Below are 23,191 nucleotides of genomic sequence, written 5' to 3'. Positions count from 1 at the left end.
GCAGTCATTTAAAGTATCGAGAAATTTTATTTCTGCATTTTGTCCTGAAGTGAAATGTTCCCAGTCAATATGGGGATAATTGAAATTCCCCTCTTCAAGTTACAGAGAATCTACCATTTACGCTAGTTTAAACCTGCAAGTGACCCATGCCCAGTATTGCAGAGGAAGGCAAAAATACCCCAAGGTCTCCTCTGTCAATCTGACTCAGGGAAAAATTCCTTCCCAACCCCAACTGTGGTGATCAGTTAGCCCTGAGCATGTGGGCAAGACCCACCAGCTAGTCACCTGGGAAAGAATTCTCTGTGGTAACTCAGAGCCCACCCCCTCTAGTGTCCCATCACTGGCTGTTGGAGATATTTACTGCTATCAGTTGCAGATCAGCTATATGCCACAATGAGCAGTCTCATCGTATCACCCCTCCATAAACTTAGCAAGATCAGTCTTGAAGTGACTTAAATGTTTTGCCCCCCACTGCTCCCCTTGGTATGTGCCCAGTTTTGGGAGCAGCTGGTTACTCACAACTCCCATAATGAAGGAGTTGGGGATGCTCCGCACATTGCAGGTTTCGGTCCTTCTTGTGTTGGAAGTTATAAAAGAAGTTTTTGGTTCAAAGTGGGTTATTGCTTTAGAAACTAATATCTTTCTCAGACCTGTGGGTAGTGTTGAATAATAGTTTTTGGCTGCATGGGAGGAAGACTATTCACAAAAAGGCCCAGTTCCAAATTGCCAGAAGTTGTGCTTAATCAAACAGTAGTATGCAGTCCAGCCAAAGAAGTAAAGAAGTGTCTCCTTAGGGATGAATGAGCAAGTGACGCCCAAACGTAAGGTAATTTCTGCAGCTGGGACTGACACTGGAGGAGTGAGCAGATTTGGCCATGTGCCTCACAATGCACACATCATGAGACACCTCTGTGGGTGGAGGAGATGGTTCTCTTCAGAGGGCTTTGCAGGAAAAGGAGAGCTGCTATATATGAAATTGCCATGTCATTTTAAATATATTCAGTATATTTGGAAGTATAATGGCACCAAGGGAAACTTTACAGCATAAGCAACCGAATACTGACATTGACCTGGACTGTAATCTTCCTTATCCCAAGGTAAAGCAGGAGTAACAGCACTGATGTCTATTAGAATGACACTGCCGTAAGAGATTAGAATCTGGCCCTTGGCCTATCCAATACTTACATAGGGCCAAGCCCAGAAGTCTATATGACTAGAGTCTGGTTTCTGTTACATTGATGTAAATCTGAAATAACTCTATTTAGACTCCAACATACTGGTGTAATGAGATCAGAATCTGGCCCTCAGTTTTAGTTCAGTCTTTACTTGGGCAAAACTTCCACAGAGGCTAATAAGAGTTTTGACTGAGAAGTGGAGGAAGAACTTCAGAGTAGAGCCCACAGTGGATAGAAATATATCATATTTATAAGTTTGTGGACAATACCAAGCTGGGAGTGGTTGCAAGTGCTTTGGAGGATAGGATTAAAATTAAAAATGATCTGGACAAACTGGAGAAATGGTCTGAAGTAAATAGGATGAAATTCAATAAGGACAAATGCAAAGTACTCCATTTAGGAAGGAACAAGCAGTTGCACACATACAAAATGGGAAATGACTGCCTAGGAAGGAGTGATGTGGAAAGGGATCTGGGGGTCATAGTGGATCACAAGTTAGATATGAGTCAGCAGTGTAACACTGTTGTAGAAAAAGCAGACATCATTCTGGGATGTATTAGCAGGAGTGGTGTAAGTAAGACCCAAGAAGTAATTCTTCCGCTCTACTGTGCGCTGATTAGGACTCAACTGGAGTGCCACATTTCAGGAAAGATGTGGACAAATTGGAGAAAGTCCAGAGAAGAGCAACAAAAATGATTAAAGGTCTAGAAAACCTGACCTATGAGGGAAGATTGAAAAAATTGGGGTTGTTTAGTCTGGAGAAGAGAAGACTGAGACATGGTAACAGTTTTCAAGTACATAAAAGGCTCTTACAAGACGGAGGGAGCAAAATTGTTCTTAATCTCTGAGGATAGGACAAGACACAATGGGTGTAAATTGCAGCGAGGGTTGTTCAGATTGAGCGTTAGGAAAAACTTCCTGACTGTCAGGGTATTTAAGCACTGGAATACATTGCCTAGAGAGGTCAGTGGAGATTTTTAAGGGCAGGTTAGACAAACACTTCTTTTGGATGAGCTAGATAATACTTAGTCCTGCCTTGAGTGCAGGGGACTGGACTAGATGACCTCTCGAGGTCCCTTCCAGTCCTATGATTCTGTGATTCCAGGAAGCCTCATCGTGCTACAGTAATGCAAATAGTAAAGAAGAAGCAGCATCCCTGTTTTGTAAAGTTCCACTTATTTCCTTCAAAAATAATGATGATTTATCAAGTCCTGCTTTTAAAAGATTATCCAGCACTGTCCGGATAACACTGCTTCCTTTCCCCACAGTGCAATCCTCCTCTGGAAGTGAAAGATTTGTTTCTTGATATTCAAGATGGGAAAATCTTGATGGCTTTGCTGGAGGTCCTGTCGGGGCAAAATCTGGTATGTATACAAGGATGAAAAACCTGTACATAGTATGGAATTATCCTTGTGTAGGTACATGTGTGAACGTGTAATAGGCCAGATTCTCCCTCGCACAGCAGAGTAGGGGAGAGGGTCACATCAGTGAGCCCAGTATAGTTCCCTTATCTACGGGTTGGCCTCCTGTGGTCTAACTTAACCCCACTGTCGTGTGGTCCTTACAGGACCTTACACTGGTGAGGAACCAACATAAACTCCTTTACCTCACAGGAGTTTTGTGAAGCTTTTATTAATGTTTGTAAAGTGCCTTGAGACCTTCTTCAAATGGAGAGTTCTGTGGAAGGGGCAAAGTATTTTTGGTAGCTCTGTATCTTTTATTTATAAACTATAGTTTTATTTTTTGGTAAATTTCACTAAACCAAAAGATCTATGGCTTAATGCATGTGATTTATTTTCTGAAGTAGCCCTTGGTTTCAGTCCTGATACCTTGGTTCAGATTAGTTCAATCCCTCTGGTATGTGGAGCTATGTGTTTCCAGATTTTGACCTTGCTGGCATTCATTACCTTGAAAAACTGTGTACAAAGTTCCCAGTGCCTGGAAAATAGAAACGTCTGCTATAGACATGAGCAATCAATTACAGATGATAATCGTCTGCCCATTTTAACTGCTTGGTATGTCTTTTTGTTCATACTTGCTAAGTACCAGATTTGCTCCTTTTATGTAGATGTAACCCTGCTTTGTAAGTAAGAGTAGAAATTGGCCCCATGATCCGCTCCACATTACAGGTGTAATTGTGTTCTCATAATCAGCTGGTGAAACTTCCATCTAAATTGGTTACTTTCTGCATGAGAGTTGTCTGCACACTGCAGTTTTTGTGTGTCACCAATTTTGTGTGTCCATACCTACCATCCTGTCTAACTGGGTATATATTAGTGCAGCCTGGGGAAATCTGTGCTGCTCTCTCACACTGACTCAGCAGGTGATAGAGGTCCTCAGGGCATGCACACAGAATGGCATGAGCAACCTGTGTAGCAATGCATCCTGGAATGTCCTACTGCACAGGTAGCCTGGAGGAAAGCGAATTGGCCAAACTGGTTACCCAGGCAGAAGTCTAGCTACGTAACAAAAAACAGTACACCAAACTGGAGTTACAAGGCCATGGGGCAGCTAGCAGCTTGTCTTCGCACTTCACTGCTAAGAAAGGTGCGTTTTTTACCTTGTGGTAACTGATGTGCATGAGCTATACTGAGGTAAAAATACAATGAAGACAAGGCATTTAGTTTTATCATGAGATAAATGTGCCAAGGTCAACCCCTGTCTGTTTACCTCATGGTAAAACTACAGTGCTGGTCTTCATGTGTTTTACCTAGGGCTAGCTCATGCTCCTTAGTTACCTTGAGGTAAAAAGTAGGGTATTTTTAGCAGTGAAAACAAACCCTAGATCTCGGGCAAGGGTGAAATGCTGTTAATTGCGATGATTATTAACTAAATCTTGACCATATCATGTGCAGACAAAACCTATGTGGAACCGGTTATGCCACTAGCTAATTATAAACTTGGTTAAAAGATATAGTGTAGACCAGTTTTTCTCAATATTTTTTGATACCGGGGACTGGCTTACTGCCTTCCTAAACTGTGTCAGAGAGATAGCAGGGACTGGCTCTAGTCCACTAACGGGTCACGGAGAAACACTGGTGCAGACAAAGCCTAAATCAGGGGTCCCCAGTGCGGTGCCCATGGGTGCCATGGCGCCCGCCGGGGCGTCGAAGTGCTCCCGCGTACTGGCCGGCGGATGAGTATCTGCTGAAATGCCGCCGACAAGTTGCATCATCCAGAGGCATCGCCACCGAAATGCCGCTGATTTTCGGTGGCATTTCGGCGGTGACGCCTCTGGATGACGCTACTTGTCGGCGGCATTTCGGTGGATGCTCGTCCACCGCCACAGTCCTCCACCAGATGAAAAAGGTTGGGGACTACTGGCCTAAATGAGTAACTCACTAAGCTATGCACTGGCCCTTTTTCATGATTCTATCACTTTGCTAGCCACTGAAGTGGAGACAGTGGGGATGTGGGGGAAGGGTGAGGGTGGTGGTTATGTTTTTTTACACGTGCACAATGTCGTAGAGATTCTTAGATTCTGAGACCAGAAGGAACTATTATGATCTGCTCTGTGCTTTTTTTATTCGTGTTGAACAAATCACTTAAATAATCCAAAATATTCTTCACTAGTCTGCATTTTAAAATAATATGTATTTCTGTTTTCTAGCTGCATGAATATAAGTCCTCAACTCATCGTATTTTTCGGTTGAACAACATAGCTAAAGCGCTGAAGTTTTTGGAAGATAGTAATGTAAGTAATTCCAAAGCTCAGTCTCAGTTTCGTACTTTCCTCAGTATCTGTTGCAAAGATAATTGCACCTAATTTTCTACACAGAATGCTCATAAGAGAAGTGCACTGACTGAAAAAAGTTGTGCTGTGTTTAACAGCAAGGCTAAAATACCACACAAAAATGTAGAAGAACACCTACAGAGTCTAAAAAACAAGGATTATGTTTTCATTTTATAACGTAAGGATTAAAGGATCAGGAGACCAATATTAAAAGAAAATAACTAGAAATTCAAGTAATCTGTACTGAATTGATTCTAAGTGCCTTGATTTCAGTTACTTTGAAGGTAATAATTGACTTCTTTCTTTTTTCCTTTTATTAAAAGTATTTTAAATATCACAAGTTCTGCATTTGTCTACTTAATTGCAGCAGCAGCTGATCATGAGTCCAAGGCAGGAGAAAATTAAATCTGGAAAAATTAGATAATAAATATATAACTTTTGCAGTCAAAACAGTTTAAGAGTGAACTTTCTTCTCGTGCCACTTTTTACACTAGTGCAATATCACTGATTTAAGTGGAGCTACTAATTTACATTATTGGCCCAGTATTTTAAAATGAAATAATCCACAAAGATTTTTTTTCCTCCAGATTTTTTTTACGTTCAGGTGTTATGGATGTTTTATGAAAATATTCTCTACAGCTTATAAGATACAACATGGCAGAGAGATATTGGAAGTGATGGTGGAAATGTCCAAGTCCCATGCTACACTTTCTCTGTCATGATTCCTGTATATCACATATCCCAACTCTTTTTAATAGGTAAATAAGCCCTATAATAGTGAGACTCCCTTTGAAGTGTCTCATGGTGAGATGGAAGGGTGGCAGCATTCTCATCATACTGCAGACCTTTCTTTCTTCAACTCAGCTAAATCTGCAGCTCCTCAAATGCTGCACCTATTGGCCATTGTACAGCTCCAGCCCTGTGGTAGCTGTCTAGCACAGATACAGCCACTAACTTTATGCTGGAAGCCAGTCGCTACTTGTCTACAGTCCGACCACCAACCTAACTCTCCTTGCTGTTCTGTGTCTGTGCCCTCCCAGATACGGTGTCTCTTCTGTTCCACTCCACTGCTGCCCAGGATCCATTTCCCTAGACCTTCCATTCCTACATATTGGGCCAAATTTTGCTGTCATCTATGCTGGTGTAACCCCATTGATTTAAAAATATATTCTACTCCAAATTTAGGGCAGTATAATCAGGCTCTGTATATTTAAAAACAACACATTAGTAGCATGTGCAATAGGTTTCATTAAAAAAAATTAAACAGAAATTGCCTTGTCACACTGTCTCCCGTGTTACTCTCTTCCAGTGACTATATGCACAGAGTAGTAGGCATGAGATGAGACAAATTAATATGGAGTTATGTGGCCCCCTATTAAGTGGTGGAACACAGAGGATTACCCCATAGTGTTAAAGAGCTCTTGACAATCAGTGTGTATGCAAGAAGAGTGAAATAATAGAAGCCTGTACAACAGGTTTCTTAAAACAAATACTGTTTTTAAACAGTAAATTCAGTGCCCTAATTCTTCTGTGTTTAATGTATGTTATGCACACCACAGAATGTGACTAGGTTAAAAAAGAGAGAGGCCAAATCATGCAGTCCTTAGTCCTTATTAAGGCAAAATCCTATTTCTTTAGTGGGATTCGTTGCCCATGAGTATTTTGCCTCAGTAAGGACTGCTGGATCTGCAGACCATCTGCTCCACTTCCATGAATGGAGAGAATCTGGGCTGTGGGAGAAAACACTACTTCTGCAGTATATTCCTTTGTCACTGACCTCATGGCAGCTCCTCGGTGGCCTCTCTGCAGGGTTAAGCTTTGTGGATACAGAGAGGGCTGACTCAGGAGATGACCCATCTTTGTGAAGTCACCCCCCTCCAGCTTTGCAATAAATACACAAGTAAGCCCATCCTGGCTGACAATTCAGTCACAAAGCCAGTCAACACCCAGGGGCAGACTGAAAACACCTCTCTTCCCATGTTGCTCCACCCACTGATAGCACTAAATTCTACATATGCTGCTGTCATCAGAGTCTACACTAACCCTGTTGCTAAGGGCTGTTCTATGTCATAGTCTGTAACCCACTTACAGAATCTAAAGGCAGAACAGAGTGGGTAGAGTTTTCCTGAGGCACAATCAGCCTTTTAACTGTCAATTTGACAGACAAATCTTGTTGATTGTTTCCATAAGAGCGTAGGTGGCTAAAACCTTATAACTGAATATCATCTGTACGGGGATGGGTTGACAAAGGTAAGCAGCAATGACAGACAACAGCTGATACTGGAGGGAGGCCAACAATAACTTCCAGCTGAGAGCTCCCACCTTAGACAAACTGGCATTTAAAAAATGCAATAGGCCTAAAAAATTATCCCATACCATCTATTTTGTTAGAAAATTTGAATCTTGAAGTATGCCAGCTAGAGGAGTCCTCTTGCTGGGATAGCAAACTATTCCGTAAAACACAGGTTACAATGCTATTTTAATCTTATTTCAGTTCAAACCAAACTGGGAGTGAAGGGTGGTGATGAAAATGTTGGCAAAATGCCTTGGCTACATGGAGCTAGAAGTTTATTTATTAAACCACAAATGGGGTGGAACCTGTCACAGTCTGCAGTTCTGTAGGGTAGTGGGATAAAGTGATTCACATAAATGACATTTCTGAGTGATAAATACAGACTATATACCTGGCTTTAGCTCAGTCAGAAGGTCATTTGCAATATTGACAACTTCCTTGCTTTCTGCTCTGCTACTTTGCCAACAACAAGGCAGCATTGTCTAAATGAATAATATCCTGGTGGTGTTATGTGAAAGAAACCACAATGTGGGAACTTTGGGGTCTGCTAAGATTAGGCAAACCCAGCAATTATTCTAATTGATCTTGTCAGAGATCAGCGATAAACTCTTTAAGAAGCCATAAGGTAAAGTGTGGGGAAGGGAGATGCATGTTAAAAAGAAAAGTGAAGTCTTGGGAAGCTTTATTTTCCTTTGCACAGAAAGCGATTTCAGATCACATTACCCTTTCCTCGAGTATACTGTATTTAATCCAAACTGTCTGAATTTTGAAGTGGTCTCATTCCTCACTATAAGTGTAGAAAGTGTAATGAGATATGCAGACCCTTTGAGGCTTACAAGTGGAATCCTTCTGAGCCAGAACAAGCCTGTTCCAAGTTTGTATGGAAGAAATACCAGTATGAGAGGGAAGGAGATGCTGACGCTGATGGGGAGGAAGTAAAGTCTCAGGGAAGTGGTATTGCATTTACATTTGCTCTGCTGGCCCTGGCTATAGGGACTGAGGCTGGAAATGAGCAGCATGGGCTAGGACTTACCCATTTCCTTCATGATGAGAGACAAGGTTGAGTTTTGGTAGGTCCAAGCTCTCCTCTGTCTCTGAGATCCGTGAAAACAGGGTGGGGCTCCGAACAGTCATGTATATAACCCTAATTCCTGGTAAAGCTTGCTGGGAAATAGGGAGTGTATAAAAACAGCATCTTCCTTGCAGATAAGAGAAATCTGGTAGTCCAAGTGTTCTTTAAAGAAAGTAGTAGGCCAGTAAATATATATATTCCTTATGATGTCTAACTTTTGCAGTCATTTTCCTTGTAATGACTTTAGGACAGATGCCTCTGAAGAGTGTCCAGAACAGCTCTGGAGATTGTGTGCAACTTTTGATGCCTTTATGGACTGGTTTAAAAAAAAATGTTACCCAGTCAAGGACAATTTTTTGTTAGCTCATTCCAAGAACTAACTCTTTCTTGGGATGTAGAAGGGTTCTGTGACTGTCCTATGTCTGGGTTTGAGCTGATGCATTTACTACATTTAAACTGTGTTTCTTATGTAATCCGTATAAACAGATCCTCTTAAGCTTATAACCTACTTTTCTATAGGTAAAACTGGTTAGCATTGATGCAGCAGAAATAGTGGATGGAAACTCTTCTCTGGTACTTGGACTAATATGGAATATAATCCTGTTTTTTCAGGTAAAACCATTTATATGCTGTAATCACAAGAGAACTACGTCTATAAAATCACTCAGTTCCAGCAGAATATTGACCTCTATCCACAGAGACAGAGTAGATTCTGTGGCCTGCATTGTGCAGGAGGTCAGACTAGATGATCATAATGGTCCCTTCTGACTTTAAAGTCTATAATTCTATAAAGCACAGGGGGATTGATCGTCCTCTAACTTATATCAGTTTTATACCTAGTATCTCAACCCTGATCTAGAGGTGTCACCTGTAGTAGTGATCTACAAGTCTAGGAGCCTGACTTCTTCTTCCAAGATGCACCGTGGTCTCTCCCTGTGGCTGAGCATTGTGGGATGCATTGCAGAAGCTCAGCTACAGAGAGGAATTGGTGCATCACAGAAGATGTAGCCTAACCAGGGGGTTGGGCCCAGAGGGAAGAATGGGGGTTGAGGGACCTTGAACTACAAGTACAGTGAAGCAACACAGTTGCTAAGGACTTGTTTACACTACGGGGGCTACATCGGCATACACCTCGCTGAGTGACAGTAACTAGGTCAACGTCAACATTCTTCCATAGACCTAGCTGTGTCTTATACCAGGGGTTAGATCAACACAGTTGCAGTACTTAGCATTGTGATTCACACCCCAGTGACGTAGCTTTGTTGATCTACATTTTTAGTGTAGATCAGGCCCAAGGCAGATGGTAAAGTTAATGTTGACCCAAAATGAAACACTTTGTTCTGCTTGAGTGATTTTTCTCTGTGTAGTGCATTTCAGGTTGTGCATGTGCTCCAAGCACCCAGAACTGGACATTTTTCCCTAGCAGTATTCATCTGGTCTACACAGGCACCCCCACTCTCCTTCTGCTCTACAATGGAGGGACAAAGAGGCTGCTGGAGTACTGCCATCTTAGTTCCTTCTCGCCTCTTGTGATCTGAGATGGAATTTCAGTGTCCATGCTGACTTCTTCAGGTTCTCTCTGTAAATAGTTTCTTTAAAAAAAGTCTATGTTCAGTTTGTTCTTTAATATAGTTACTTAGGATAGTTTTAGGGGTTTGGTTCCCTAGTTTGGAATCCTCCACACCAGGATGTATCTCTTCCCCCACATTCCCAATCCAAGGAGAACCAGATTGCAGGACATATGCCAAAGATCCCCGGCTTTAAAACTACGATATGTGCCACAAGCCCTTCCGAGTCACAGACCATCACAACACCTGTCTCTACTGCCTGGAGGAAGCGCACATCCCATCCACGTACAGTACCTCCAGGGTGTTCCCAAGTAGGACTAAACTCTGAAGATTCCTCCTGGAGGTGAGAACAGCCTCTGACCGTACAGATTGCCTGTATATTGGCCTGAAGAAGGTAGGAGAGGCCCCATTCTTCAGTCCTGGGTGGTTCCAAGACTTCCACCCCTCTTTTGGGTCAGAGACTCTGGAGAGCAGAGCCAGGACAGACAAGTAGGAGGGAAAAACACAGGGGCTTCCCCAATAGCAAGAGGAAAAGTTCCTCCCCCACAAGCCCTCTGAGAAGAGGCAGAAGTCCACATTCCAAACCAAGTCATTGGAGCTTCATGCTCCAGAGCGGGATGGTGTGTTACTGGGAAGGGCCGTACTGGGATTTCTTTGAAGGGCAAGACTTCAGCTCCTTCCAGTGCCAGTTCCAGTGCCCAAGTTCCCAGTGCCTTGGAACTTGGGCACCAAAATATACAAAATCAGTGCTGCTGGTGCGATCTTCCTCAGTGACTTGGGTTACAGAAATGACTTCATTGACTTTGGCTTGTTTCTTGGCTTCAGATGATCTCTTGGTATTCCTGGAACCAGAATCCTCTCAGCTTTCCAGAGCCCTGCACCAAGTACTGGGACTTCAGCTGGTACTGAGCTCCCTATGGTATCTCTCTTCACCCCCAACCTTGACTCATAGGCTCATAGACTCTAGGACTGGAAGGGACCTCGAGAGGTCATCAAGTCCAGTCCTCTGCCCTCATGGCAGGACCAAAAACTGTCTAGACCATCCCTAATAGACATTTATCTAACCTACTCTTAAATATCTCCAGAGATGGAGATTCCACAACTTCCCTAGGCAATTTATTCCAGTGTTTAACTACCCTGACAGTTAGGAACTTTTTCCTAATGTCCAACCTAAATCTCCCTTGCTGCAGTTTAAGCCCATTGCTTCTTGTTCTTGAGTAACAGTTAAGCCAGACTTGCACCAGTACCATCAACTAGCTGTGGCAGATTGTGGCAACCTCCTCCAGTATCCAGAGCTCCTCCACTGGATCTGCAGTCCAAATCCTCAAGTTGGAAAAGACTATGACTGATGCCCATCTCCAGAATATGCCCTGAAGGGTTCCAAGAGATTGTCAGACAATATGTCAGGAATCTTCAGCATATTTCACCTTTTAACTGAGAATTAGGGAAAGATTTACCACACCAACCCAGTCATGCTTCATCTGAGGGCATGGTGTTTGGATGGAAGTTGGAGTTAGAAAAGCCTATTTGGCTGATGTCCAGGGAATCCTGAGCAGTAGTAGGAAGGACTCTACCAGGAAATGTTATGAAGCAAAGTGGAAAAGATTTGTTTTGGTATGACCAATGAGGAGTTTCCCCTTATAGGCAAAGAGTCTGAATTTATTGGATTACCTGCTGTCCTTAAAATCCATGGTGCTGTCTATTAGTTCCCCCAGAATACACCTGCCAGCCATCAGCACCTTTCATCCAGCAGTAGTTACCTATTCTGTTTTTTCTCATCCTGTCATTTTCCACTTCTTGAAGAGTATGATTAGGCCTTCCCTTTAGTGGTTAAACCTGTACCAGCCTGGAACTTTAACTTCGTTTTATCATCCCTGGCTAAATTGCCATTCAAGCCTCTAGATTCCTGTCTGCTACATCTCTCTATGAAGGTAGCATTTTCAGTTGCTATCACGTTGGCCAGAAGAGCTAGGGAATATGGGGAGCCCTCCCAATACAGTTTTTCTCAAGGATGAGGTATCCATGACACTGCATCCAAAGTTCTTTCTGAAGGTGGTGTTGAACTTTCATCTTAACCAAAGTATCCACCTACTGGTGTTTTACCCTAAACCTCACTTTAGCGGGGAAGAAGTGGTGTGGCTTTCAATGGACATGGCTAGAACTCTTGCCTTTTATTTCCAAAGGACAAAATCATTTCAAAAGTCTCCTAGGCTGTCTGTTTCATTGGTGGAACAAATGAAAAGAGAGGCCATTTTCTCCCTGAGGCATCATAATGGATCTCAGGATGCATCCTACTCTGCTATGAGATGAACAATGTCCCTCTCCAAAGCAATGTGGGAGCACATTCAACAAGAGCTCGGGCAGCATGGTAGTTTACCCTAGAGATGTCCCTACTGACATCTACAGAGCAGCAGCTTGGAGTTCTGTTCACAGCTTTGGTAGACAATATGCACTGGTGGAAGCAGCAGTTTCTGATACTACTTTGGGCAGAGCAGTTCAGTCTGCAATCTGAGATTTCAGTGCCTGAAATCTTATGACACAACAGATTGCAGACTGAACTGCCTTGAAAGAGACGCTCTTTATGCACTGCACATAGGAACAATCACTTGAAGGTGACTCAACTTGCAGCAGCCTGAGTTCTTTGACATTTGCAGTGCACTACCCACCCTCTTTCTCCACTACCTGGTCATCCTCTACCTAGAACTGGTGGTAGAGAGGGAACTAAGATGGCAGTGGTATGTCAGCCCCCTTCATCTCCTTGGTGTGGAGTGTAGGGAGGCCATGCGTGGCCCAGATGAACACTGCTAGAGAAAAATTTCTGGCTCTGGATGCATGGAGCACATGCACAACCTGAAGTGCACTATTATGCATATGGACAGCACATCTCAAAGAACTCGTTATTAAAAGGCGAAGTAACCCATCCCCTCTGGTTAGCATTTCATTTAGATTTTCCCAACAGGAAATTCTACCAAAATCTATCTTTTCCAAGAGAAATCTTTGATTTCAATTAAAACCCATTTTCCCACGGGACAATTTTTTTGTTCTAAAATTTTCAACCAGGCCTGTAAACTAATATCTATATCCTTGCCAGATCTGAGCTTTGTATAATCTTGAAAGCTTGTCTCTCGGGCCAACAGAAGTTGCTGAAATAAAAGATACTATCTCACCCACTTTGTCTCTCTAATACCAACATGGCTATAACAACACTGCATGTATCCTTGCCCATCAGTCTGGACATCTCTGTTGAGACTGCCAACAAGGGTGCTGCTAGTTAGGTCTATTCTGGTCGGTATAGTTGTTGCTGAATTCTTTAATGCACAGACCTGTAATTAGACTGTTAACTGAATTTCTGAGGAAACAAAAGAGTTACTTTTCTTGAAATCAGGGTTTATGGATGATTGAATGTCTGTATCAAATTAAAATACCTTGCGTTTTACCTTTTTCAACACAGATTAAAGAACTGACAGGCAATCTCAATAGGAACTCCTCCTCTTCCAGCCTGTCATCTGGGCCCAGCGGGGCTGACTCAGACACATCTCATCCGAGCACTCCTAATATAGAGAGAAGCATGTCTCTTTCAGTGAAGGATCAGCGGAAAGCAATCAGAGCCCTTTTAACCTGGGTTCAAAGGAAAACCAGAAAGTAAGCGAACCTCCTTTTGGTAGCTTAGAAGAGTCTCCATTTTACCAGCTGTGAATGGGTTTCTTTCTGAGGTTGAAATTAATTTCCCTCTGTAGTCCATGGGAGGAATCTATGTTCAAGTTTTAGAGTGAGCAGTTTATATTTTTGCATATTTTGGATGAGATCCTCAGGTAGTTTAAATTGATTGATTGACTTAAACTGGCAGAATATCAGGCCCTGTATCTTCCTTATTTCACTCAGAGGTAGATTAGGATGTTATGGGGCCCTGGTCCAGAGCAAGTGGGGGCCCCTTACTACCCTTTCTACCTGCAGTCTCCCAGCATCCCCCCACGCTCCAGCCAGAAAGCAGGGTTGAGGTGCGGGGACTTGCCCCGCTCTGCCTGTCCGATGCTCCTGCCACTCCCAGGCAGGAGCACCAGGTGAGCGGAGCAGGGCAAGCCCTGTGTCCAACCCTGCATCCCCTCGGGAGCGCTGGGTGGGGGGATGGAGCGAGGCAAGCCCCGTGTTCTGACCCCGCTCCCTGGCTGGAGTGGCGGGAAGTTGCAGAGTGGGGCAAGCCCCCAAGTCCTGACCCTGCTTCCCAGCTGGAACGCTGGAGGGGGCAGAGTGCAGGGGTGCCCATTTTTCAGGGGGCCCTGAATTGGCTGGGGCCCCTGGTGGCCCAGTGGCTAATCTGCCACTTATTTCACAATATTGTGCATTATATGTTAACTGCAATCACTATGCTTGGCAGTATGCAAGACACAGATGCAGACTCACCCCTGTCCTGAGGTGTTTGCAATCTATTGAGTGTTTTGTGTAAATCACAAAAGATTAGATATAAATGAAGGATTTGAATCTGCTAATAATTAATATCAAAATATTTTGATTGCATTTAAGATAATTGTTATCATTGTTTTCCTCTTTGGATTGCTCTATTCATTCTAAAGAATCAGACCTGTCCCTGCATAAGAACTGCCATTTCATGTGTTATTCAACAAGAGGTGGGCTTCAATAGGAACACTGGGTTAAAAACTCCTTGAAACTTTGGTGAAATTTGCGTCTTAATCTGACTTTTGGATCTCAAGATACTCTGTAATAAAACCAGGTTATGATTTAAAATGAAACATTACTGACAGGGACACTGTCAAGTAGTTTAGGCCAAAATATTAGTTAGCATAAAATTGTTGTAGAGCAGAGGTCTCTTCTGGATTTTTCATATAGTCCCATTGAATCATAATGAAGAAGAAATGATAAAGAAAAAGCGAGAGTTTATATGAGGCATATGGGTCAAAATTCACTTACCCAAATTAATGTATTAGGGATTGACATGTACAAATCTTTGCTGTACACAAGAGAACACTTGGACCCACATTGAAAATGCAAAATTAAAAGGTCATTTCTAAAACTCTCCATTGGACCGCATCCATCTCTGGTGAAACTCTGGTGAAATCAGTGGAATTGAAAAACCAGGGATGAATTTGGCCTTTTGTTTCATGATCAGCTGCTTCAAATCCGGACAGCAGAGTAAGAACAAGTTAATGAATAAATCCTATTTCTAGAACTTTGACACTGACCAATACGATTGATAACTGTGGAATACCAATAAGGAAATGATAAACAAGGCAATCAAAGGCCATTGTGTTTTCAGTGCCACTCAGAAATACAGTTTGGAAGAAAATCAATGGTTGGGAAATGAATCATTTTGTAGCTTCTACTGAAAGAACAAACAAAGTACCAGGATAGTGAAAACTTGGCTGTAGTGTTTTAAACCATGAAACTTTCAGAACTCTGTCTTTCATTTTCATTCTTGTAAAAATGCAAAAGTTGTCAAATATGGATTTTTTTTTGTATCCTGCATGGTATAAATTTCTATATTTAATGCCAAGTGTACACAGAATGTGACTCATTTATGATAGGTTTTAACATGCTTATGTGTTGGCCTCTTTCCCATTCTATGGCATTAAAACACTATAGCAAAGTAAAATCAGTAATTACTCAGACATTCGGTTTTGTAAATGTTAAATACGGTTGCTAAGTACTTGTGGGTTTTGTTTTCATTAAGTACTTCCTATAACCAGGGTTGATCTCAGTTGGTAGCCAAACTGTTGGCTCAACTTACAGTGAATTTTTATATTGTATAAAAGCGTTTTCTACTGTCCTAGAGCCAAGAATCTCTCTCCTGTAATGACTACAGCCAGATAACTTTACTTATAGTTCAGGAGTTTTAGATGGTGGCGCTGCTTTTGTTGTGGGATGGTGGTTATCATTTTTAATATATATTTCTACAGTATATATTTGTTGTTGTTTTTAATTTAGATATGGTGTTGCAGTTCAAGATTTTGCCAGCAGTTGGCGGAGTGGCCTTGCTTTCTTAGCTATAATAAAAGCAATAGATTCCAACTTGGTAGACATGAAGCAAGCTTTGGAGAAGTCAGCTCGGGAAAACTTAGAGGATGCTTTCAGCATAGCACAAGATCATCTTGGTGTTCCTAGACTTCTGGAGCCAGAAGGTAACACATTCACAGCAGTCTTCCTTGGTGCATCTGTCAAATAATTAAAAATTTGTGACTCTTTATTTTTTATTGCAATAGTTCCCATTAGCTTCAGTCAGTATCGGGTCCCCATTGTGCTGGGTAGTGTACAAAATCAGTCCTTGTCCCAAAGTACTTATAATCTAAAAAGACAAAATGAGCAAAGGGTGGGTACATGAGCAAAATGATCAGGTGGATGGTAGGCATATGTCTTGCTAGCTCCAGTTATTTTCTCTCTGTTCCTTTTTTAAAATTGTCCTTGCTTATTCTAAAATTCCTTTTTTTCCTTTTTGCCTGTTTTGAATTGTCTTAAATTTAGTTTTAAATTTTCCTTGCCTCTTACATTTTTTTTTCTACTTGAGTAAATGAAATTTCTGCTGTAATATCTGTCCCTACTCTGATTCAAGCCTAAATTGAAGCTGGGCCTCGATCCTGCAATTGATGGCAAGTGGGCAGATGGCTGCATGCAAGTGGTACCCATTTACAGGCATAGGATATCCCTGGCTTTCCCACTGGAAATGAATCACTGCCTGTCACTCAACGGAACCACTAGCTGGTGAAAGAGCAGCACTGTCAGGCTATGATGGGAATATCCTAAGGAGGGTGACCCTGACCTAGGACTTGTTTGAGTTTGGGGAGTGGGGGAAGGGTATTAAGGTGGAGGAGACTGAGGGATCCTCTGGGTTCCATCAATGTTTAAGAGGATTCTGCATTCTCTCCTCAAAAATAAAATAAAATAAGAAGTCTGGGTTTTCATAAGAATGTTTCTACCTTGAATCACAAAAGTAGGATAAGCCTCTGAAGGCCCATTTCTGTGCAAGTCCTCTTTCAGTATTTAAGAGCCCAGTGCTTTGTGTTTTTTCTCCATAGATGTAATGGTTGAGTCACCTGATGAACAATCAATTATGACGTATGTGGCACAATTTCTGGAGCATTTCCAAGAGATAGAAGGGGTACGCTTTTCTTTCATAAAGTAATATTTTCATAATTTGTCATGGCATCCTTGAGGAAGTCAGATATGTGTTCTCATTTTTACCTTCAGAATTATTACAAACAATTTATTCTAAGTGGTTTAAAAGCCATATCATATTTCAGTGATTCATGTTGTGTTTGTCTGATCCAATACCTTAGGTTTTGAGTTGGGGCCATTAAACTGCTTTGGAGAAAATAAGACTCAATCCAAACATTAAACCCAAAGCTGTTTTACAAAAGTTAGGATCAATTCAAATAAGTACTACTCCACTCCTCTTTCATCCCTGAACCTTCATAGGCTTTCTCCTTGTGCTAAAATCTGCCCCCAGATTTCAGACAGTTTGGCAGACTTTGTTGGACTGGTTTCTGTCTTCAAATCTCATGAGATTTGAGCTCAGATTGGTGATGTTGTTCAAAGACATAGTACCAGATTCAAGACCGCAGAGGTGAAATCATGGTCTCACTGAAGTCAGTGGAAAAAACTTCAATTGAGTTAAATGTGGCCAGGATTCACTACAGACCTTACCTTTGATAAGGGACCAGTTTGGGATTTATGAGAAAGAGCTGGTAGATAACCAAACTTCATGTCGGGGATGGAGAGGGCCTTCTGGGGCTCTGGTAGAGGAGTTTGTTGTAGAACAGAGAACGGAAAATAAAGGGAAGGAGACATTCAAAGAGCTGAAGAGAATGAGAGTGAAGTAGGAACTGGAGAGATCACATTTAAATCTGTATAAGCAGCCAGACATTTCAGGGCTTATCTGAACCTCAGACCTCTTGAGGTTGGTCATCACTAATTTAAATTACACCTTTTTGGTATGAAAAGGAGATTCCAAGGATGTTTGTTCCCCAGGAGAAGCAGGACGATAGTTTTCTTGTTCTTCCTCAAGTAGCAGATTAAAAACACAGCTCTTACACATTCAAGTTATTTTGATACTAGTTTTCTTCAGATTTATGTTTAATAATGTCTACAGTTGCATTATTCATGCTACCTGTGTGTTACAGCATCAATTTATAAGGTTCATTAATTGTATTTTATAAGTGAGAAAAAACTCAAATTTCTTCCTACTTTTCAGATAAGCTGCCCAGCTCAGGTTGTAAATAAAAAAAATCAGACTAGCAGAGCAATATGATCTACAGTAGATTTAGTGGACTCTTGGGTTTATTTTACTCCAGTTTCTGTGTTTAATATATATTTAAAGCAGATATCCCCATAAAGGCCATATGGAGAGGTGAATTGAATTAATGATTGAGAACTGGGATTAGGGTGACCAGACAGCAAATGTGAAAAATCGGGATGGGGGTGGGGAGTAATAGGAGTCTATATAAGACCCAAAAATCGGGACTGACCCTTTAAAATCAGGACATCTGGTCACCCTAACTGGGATCTCCAAATTTGAATCTGGCTGTGGCAGGGACTTGCTGTGTGGCCTTGTACAGTTTAATCTCGTTAATTCAGTTTTCTGACTTACAGAATGGGACAATCATTACGTGACTAGTTCAAAGGATGATGTAAGGGTTGATTAATGACTCTTTCTATAGCAATTTGAAAATGTAAAGTGATATGTAAATTACTGTTTAATGCTATATCATCCTTTACAGGAAGATTTTTCAGATCCTGATAAGAAAATCCCAATTGAAACCACATATGTCCATATCAAAGACGCACCTTCAGAACAAGAGGGCAAGATCTTGATATTGAATGAAAATGGAGAACGTACATACACTGTTAGCCATGAAAGGAGCCACTCTCCTCCTACAAGGGTTTGTGTCCATGATTTGCCCGAGAAGCTCCAGTCAGAAACTGCAGATGAAGAATTTAATGACAAATTGAATCAACTGTTATCAGATAATTCACAAAGAGTCTCAGAAGAGTCATTGGTTTTGTTGTCTGCAGAAGAACCTCAGAGGCCTACCTCTTTGCAGATTACAGGATCTGTCAGTTTTGAATCCAGTTCCTCTTGGGAAGTTCTTAGTGATAAACTGATTCAGAATGAAGGGAGCATATCTGATGATCAACTGAAACAGAATGATGACCTTTCAGCAACTATTTTACCTGATCAGAAAAATGCTGTTGACACAGTTGATTCAGAATCATCTTCTGAAGAAGAGATGTCTCCTGAATGCAACAATGAAATCAAGGACTCACTAGTCAACAAAACATGGGATAGTTGTTCTTTGAGCCCATTATCTCAGACTTCAGATGCACATACAAATGAACCAACAAATCTAGTAGAAAACACTGAACCCATAACTTCAACTTTTCTACAGGAAAATGCTTCCAAAGAAGAGGATATACGTAAATATGTTTTGTGTCTACTAGATGAAGAAATGTCTAAAAAACTTCCAGATGAGTATGAACATCCAAAACAATCACCTGTTTTTCAGACAGTACAAGATACCAATTGTTCATCCAAGGATTCTGATCTCAAAGGTCAAATGGAAATATCTTTGTCTTGCAAATCTGAAAATTCAACCCCTCCAGTTACAAAAATTCCTGAGAATCTCGATAGTCCTAGTGAAGATGGATCTTCAGCTAAAATGTCACCAAATTCTTTGAAAGTTTCTGTAATTCCCCACGATCTTTTCTACTACCCACATTACAATGTTCCCATATCAGCAGTTTTGGAAGCTTTTGCTAAGCCTAGTGCTGCCTCTTATGTTTCTGAAAACAGCAAAATCTGTGGTGAGCTACCAATGAATTATTTGCATGAAGAGGAGCCATTGGTACTAAACAATGAAAGAGACATTCTGGACCCAGGTGTGCAAACCAACCTGAGTGTCTCTCCAGCAGAATTAGTTGCTGAGGACATAGAAGAGGAGAAAGTAGGTCCTGACAGTCCCACTAAGTCCTCCTCTGAAAAAGTACAGGCTGCCCGAATAAGAAAGAATGTGGAACTCAAGGAAGATAGCAGCATATTCACAAACTCTCAAGATTCTACAAATCCAGAAAATCTTGAGGTACTCATCTTGATTTTTAAATTTCAGCCATCTACTTGCTTGTATAAGTTGGCCCCAACGCCTTAATTTCATTACAAGACTTTTGAATAATTGTATTAAATATGATATGTCTATTCTCCCAAAACATTGTTTACCACTGCCCTCTGCTGGATGGAATGTCAGATTGGCTCGTGTGATAATGTTGTTCTCAGAACAGCTGCAGGCAATATAATATGAGCCCTAATACTACTACCCAAATGAGACTTTTTCATGGGATATCACTAGCATTTAAAATAGCTGTCTAATGTCTGTGTAGCTGACATTGTGATCATATTGGCTTATAAACCTTCTGTCATGGGGATAGCTCCTAGGTATTACAGCTGTTGCCCTTAAGGGCCAACAGCATGCTTGCTATACAAAACATACAAGCGAAGACAATTCCTGCCCTAAAGAGTGTAAATCTAAGGACCTGCACCTGCAAACACTCACAAACTTGAGTCACTTTACTCACACAAGTAGTCATATTAACTTGAATGGGACTAATCGCACAAGTAAAGTTAAGGCTTGTACCAGCTATACTGTTATAATTACACTGGTATAGTTAAAGTGATATGCCAGTCTAATTCACTATGTGGGCACACTTATGTTGGAATAAGAGTGTCTTTTCAGTTTAGCTTAAACCTCTTCCAAAATGACATAAGATAAACTGGAATGGGGCATTTTTATTCTGTAATAATTGTGTTCACCTGGGGAGTTACACTGGTATAACTACATCAGTTTAAATTCAAACTTTACCGTATTCTGCTAGAACTTTCATGTGTAGCCAGACTTTTATATAGATTATCTGAACTAAAACTACTACAGAGTACAGGCTGTTTGCTTTTATCAGAGATGTGTTAGAATATTCTGAAGTGATCCTTTCCAGGGGCCATGTTGTGCCATTAATTCTTATACAGAATTCCACTTTGAAAGAAACAAAGAGTTTTATTTAAGAACTGGTGGCATGATGTAGCCCTGTGTGCCCAATTCAACCTGTAAGCAACAACTTGCTTACTAAGAAACACTATTATTTTTTATCCTCTTCAGTGAGATCTTTATGCATTAAATGCAATTCACTGCTATGGAGCGCAGACTAGACATTAGACATCTGAAAGCTGGGTCATGGCAAAGCTGTATTATTTTTGTCATTGTCTGATGAAAAATCTCTCTTTTTAAACAGGTCATGGTAGATCAGTTGGAGGATATAGCATCAGCAATGTTGAGATCAGAAATAAGCAGTAAAAGGAAGGAAAAAAAGAAAAATGTGATCCAAGCAGAAAACTTTCAGACTTCAGAAACTGGGACTACACAGTTACCTGATAAACAAAAAGAAGAAATCATTGATTATCAGGAGTTTTCCAGGTAATTAATTAACTTTTATAGAGTTTTCAATATGCCTTGATGTGAAACTGTTTTTCAGTAGTATGTTTCTGAACAAATCTCATTTAGCTAGTACATGTTATCCCCATTGGGCTTCTCTATGTTATAGTCACAAACATATTGGGGGAACCAGTAACAATGTGACATTGTCATAACACAGCTGGATTTGTCTACACGTGCAAAGCCAAACAGATTCCTAAACATGTTTAACACACAACAGTGCTGTACTTATAGTGGAGAGAAAACCACTGACACAGTGTCCACTGTACTACTTTAATGGTTGATGTCCCCTATTATATGTATACATATATGATTGAAACATTCAGCTAACTTTCACTCCTGTTACTGTTGAATATTAGTTCAGTTGCAGGGGAATATATTTGAACAAAAATGGCTTTGTGCTCATTTTGATGAAGAGTTTAATCAGAGCTGCAACAAACTCAATAGAAATTCACTTCCAGAATCCCATTAACTCAGTATCTCCAAGCTTCCTATACATTAACCACCATTCTAATACCTTTCATGATTAAATAAGTTCAAAAAAGAAAACAGAGCACAAATGGTAACAGTTTGGAGATATAGTCTCACTTCGGTCTATTGGGGTGTGTGCACCTTCAACACCTATCAAGATATTGCTTTTCAGGAATTATTCAAAGTGGGATGTTGCTAGTTTTTCATATCGTGGCCAGATTTTCCAAAGCAGCTTCTGAAATTGCACCTGAACATTTTGTATGCATAAAAACATGGATTTGAATGTGTATTTGAGGCTTTGCATATCTTGAAGATGATGTACATAAAATTGCAGGGGCATTTGTTGAGGTTAAAGCCCCTATCAAAATTCGGCTCTGTGAACTCAAAGTTTATTTTTATTTACTTTTCAGGGTTAGCTACAGTGACTCTAGTGTTTACCTCCGAAAAAGGATTTCTAATCCCAGTGAAAAGGTTAGTATGTGGAAAAATTTAGTGTCTCCCATTCATTATCTCTAATTATCTCCTAAAATCACAGGCCTCATAAGTGGTAGACTGCTAATTGTAAAAAGTAATTATATGTGATTGCTAAAACACAACCAAATATAAACCTATTGATTCAATGAAAGTCATAGAATTTCTGGTTTAAGCACTAAGACATTAGGAATAAATAAAAGCTTTAAAGGAAAATACAAACAATTTTAAATCAAACCTTTTGTCGTTAAGTATATCCCCAAAGGAATGTTTAATCATGCAATTATACAAACTATAATTTGGGGAGTACCTTGTAAGTTCAATATTTCTGTAGCAGTCAGTGACTTGACACTTCACCGAGGCTACCATTCTTTGCATAGCGAGTTTTCTTTAATTCTACAATGACACTTTCTGCTCTCAGTAAATAGCAAGAACATGATATATGTTCTGTATTTGATGTGCAGTAGCCTCCCAAAAATGACCCATCCTGCAAATTGCTGAGCATTTCACAAGTACCTCACAGGATTGGGGTTTATTGCCTCAAACCTGCACTGGTTGTTGCATCATGCCACTTGACTAATGGCTCAGTCCTATGCCACTGAAATTAACAGCACAATAGAACACAGTGGCAGACGTGGTTTGTCTTGTTCTCTCAAGAGGTGTTATTACCTTACTGGGCCCTAGATTGATGTATGTAGCACAGAGAGGCAATAGGTGATGATGTAGCTGCATTCCACCTCTTTGGGTTGAGACTGTGGTTCTCCCAAACACAAGGTGAAATCCAGACCTCCCTGAAGTCAATAGGAATTTTGCATTGATTTCAGTGGAGCCAGGATTTAATGCACACACACTTCATCCATAAAGCTCAGCTACTCAGAGTGTATGCAAGGAACGAGAATGTCACCCACTGGGAATAAAAAATATT

General features: G+C 40.9%; 1 protein-coding gene across 1 annotated transcript in view; it reads left to right on the top strand.

The window, feature by feature from the left end:
• The window catches only part of CLMN (calmin), a 100,068-nt gene that overhangs the window by 72,806 nt on the left and 4,071 nt on the right, over positions 1-23,191 (top strand). Inside the window, exons 3-11 of the mRNA XM_050954462.1 lie at positions 2,444-2,539; positions 4,786-4,869; positions 8,793-8,885; positions 13,293-13,483; positions 15,782-15,975; positions 16,867-16,949; positions 18,568-19,926; positions 21,125-21,306; positions 22,206-22,266. Coding sequence (XP_050810419.1) covers positions 2,444-2,539; positions 4,786-4,869; positions 8,793-8,885; positions 13,293-13,483; positions 15,782-15,975; positions 16,867-16,949; positions 18,568-19,926; positions 21,125-21,306; positions 22,206-22,266 — 2,343 coding nt within the window. The remainder of the gene's footprint in view (positions 1-2,443; positions 2,540-4,785; positions 4,870-8,792; positions 8,886-13,292; positions 13,484-15,781; positions 15,976-16,866; positions 16,950-18,567; positions 19,927-21,124; positions 21,307-22,205; positions 22,267-23,191) is intronic.

This window comes from Gopherus flavomarginatus, chromosome 5 (genome assembly GCF_025201925.1).
Source record: "Gopherus flavomarginatus isolate rGopFla2 chromosome 5, rGopFla2.mat.asm, whole genome shotgun sequence".
In the NCBI taxonomy this organism is placed as follows: domain Eukaryota; kingdom Metazoa; phylum Chordata; order Testudines; family Testudinidae; genus Gopherus; species Gopherus flavomarginatus.
The sequence above is the reverse complement of the archived record's forward strand: the minus strand, read 5'-3'. Positions and strand labels throughout refer to the sequence as shown.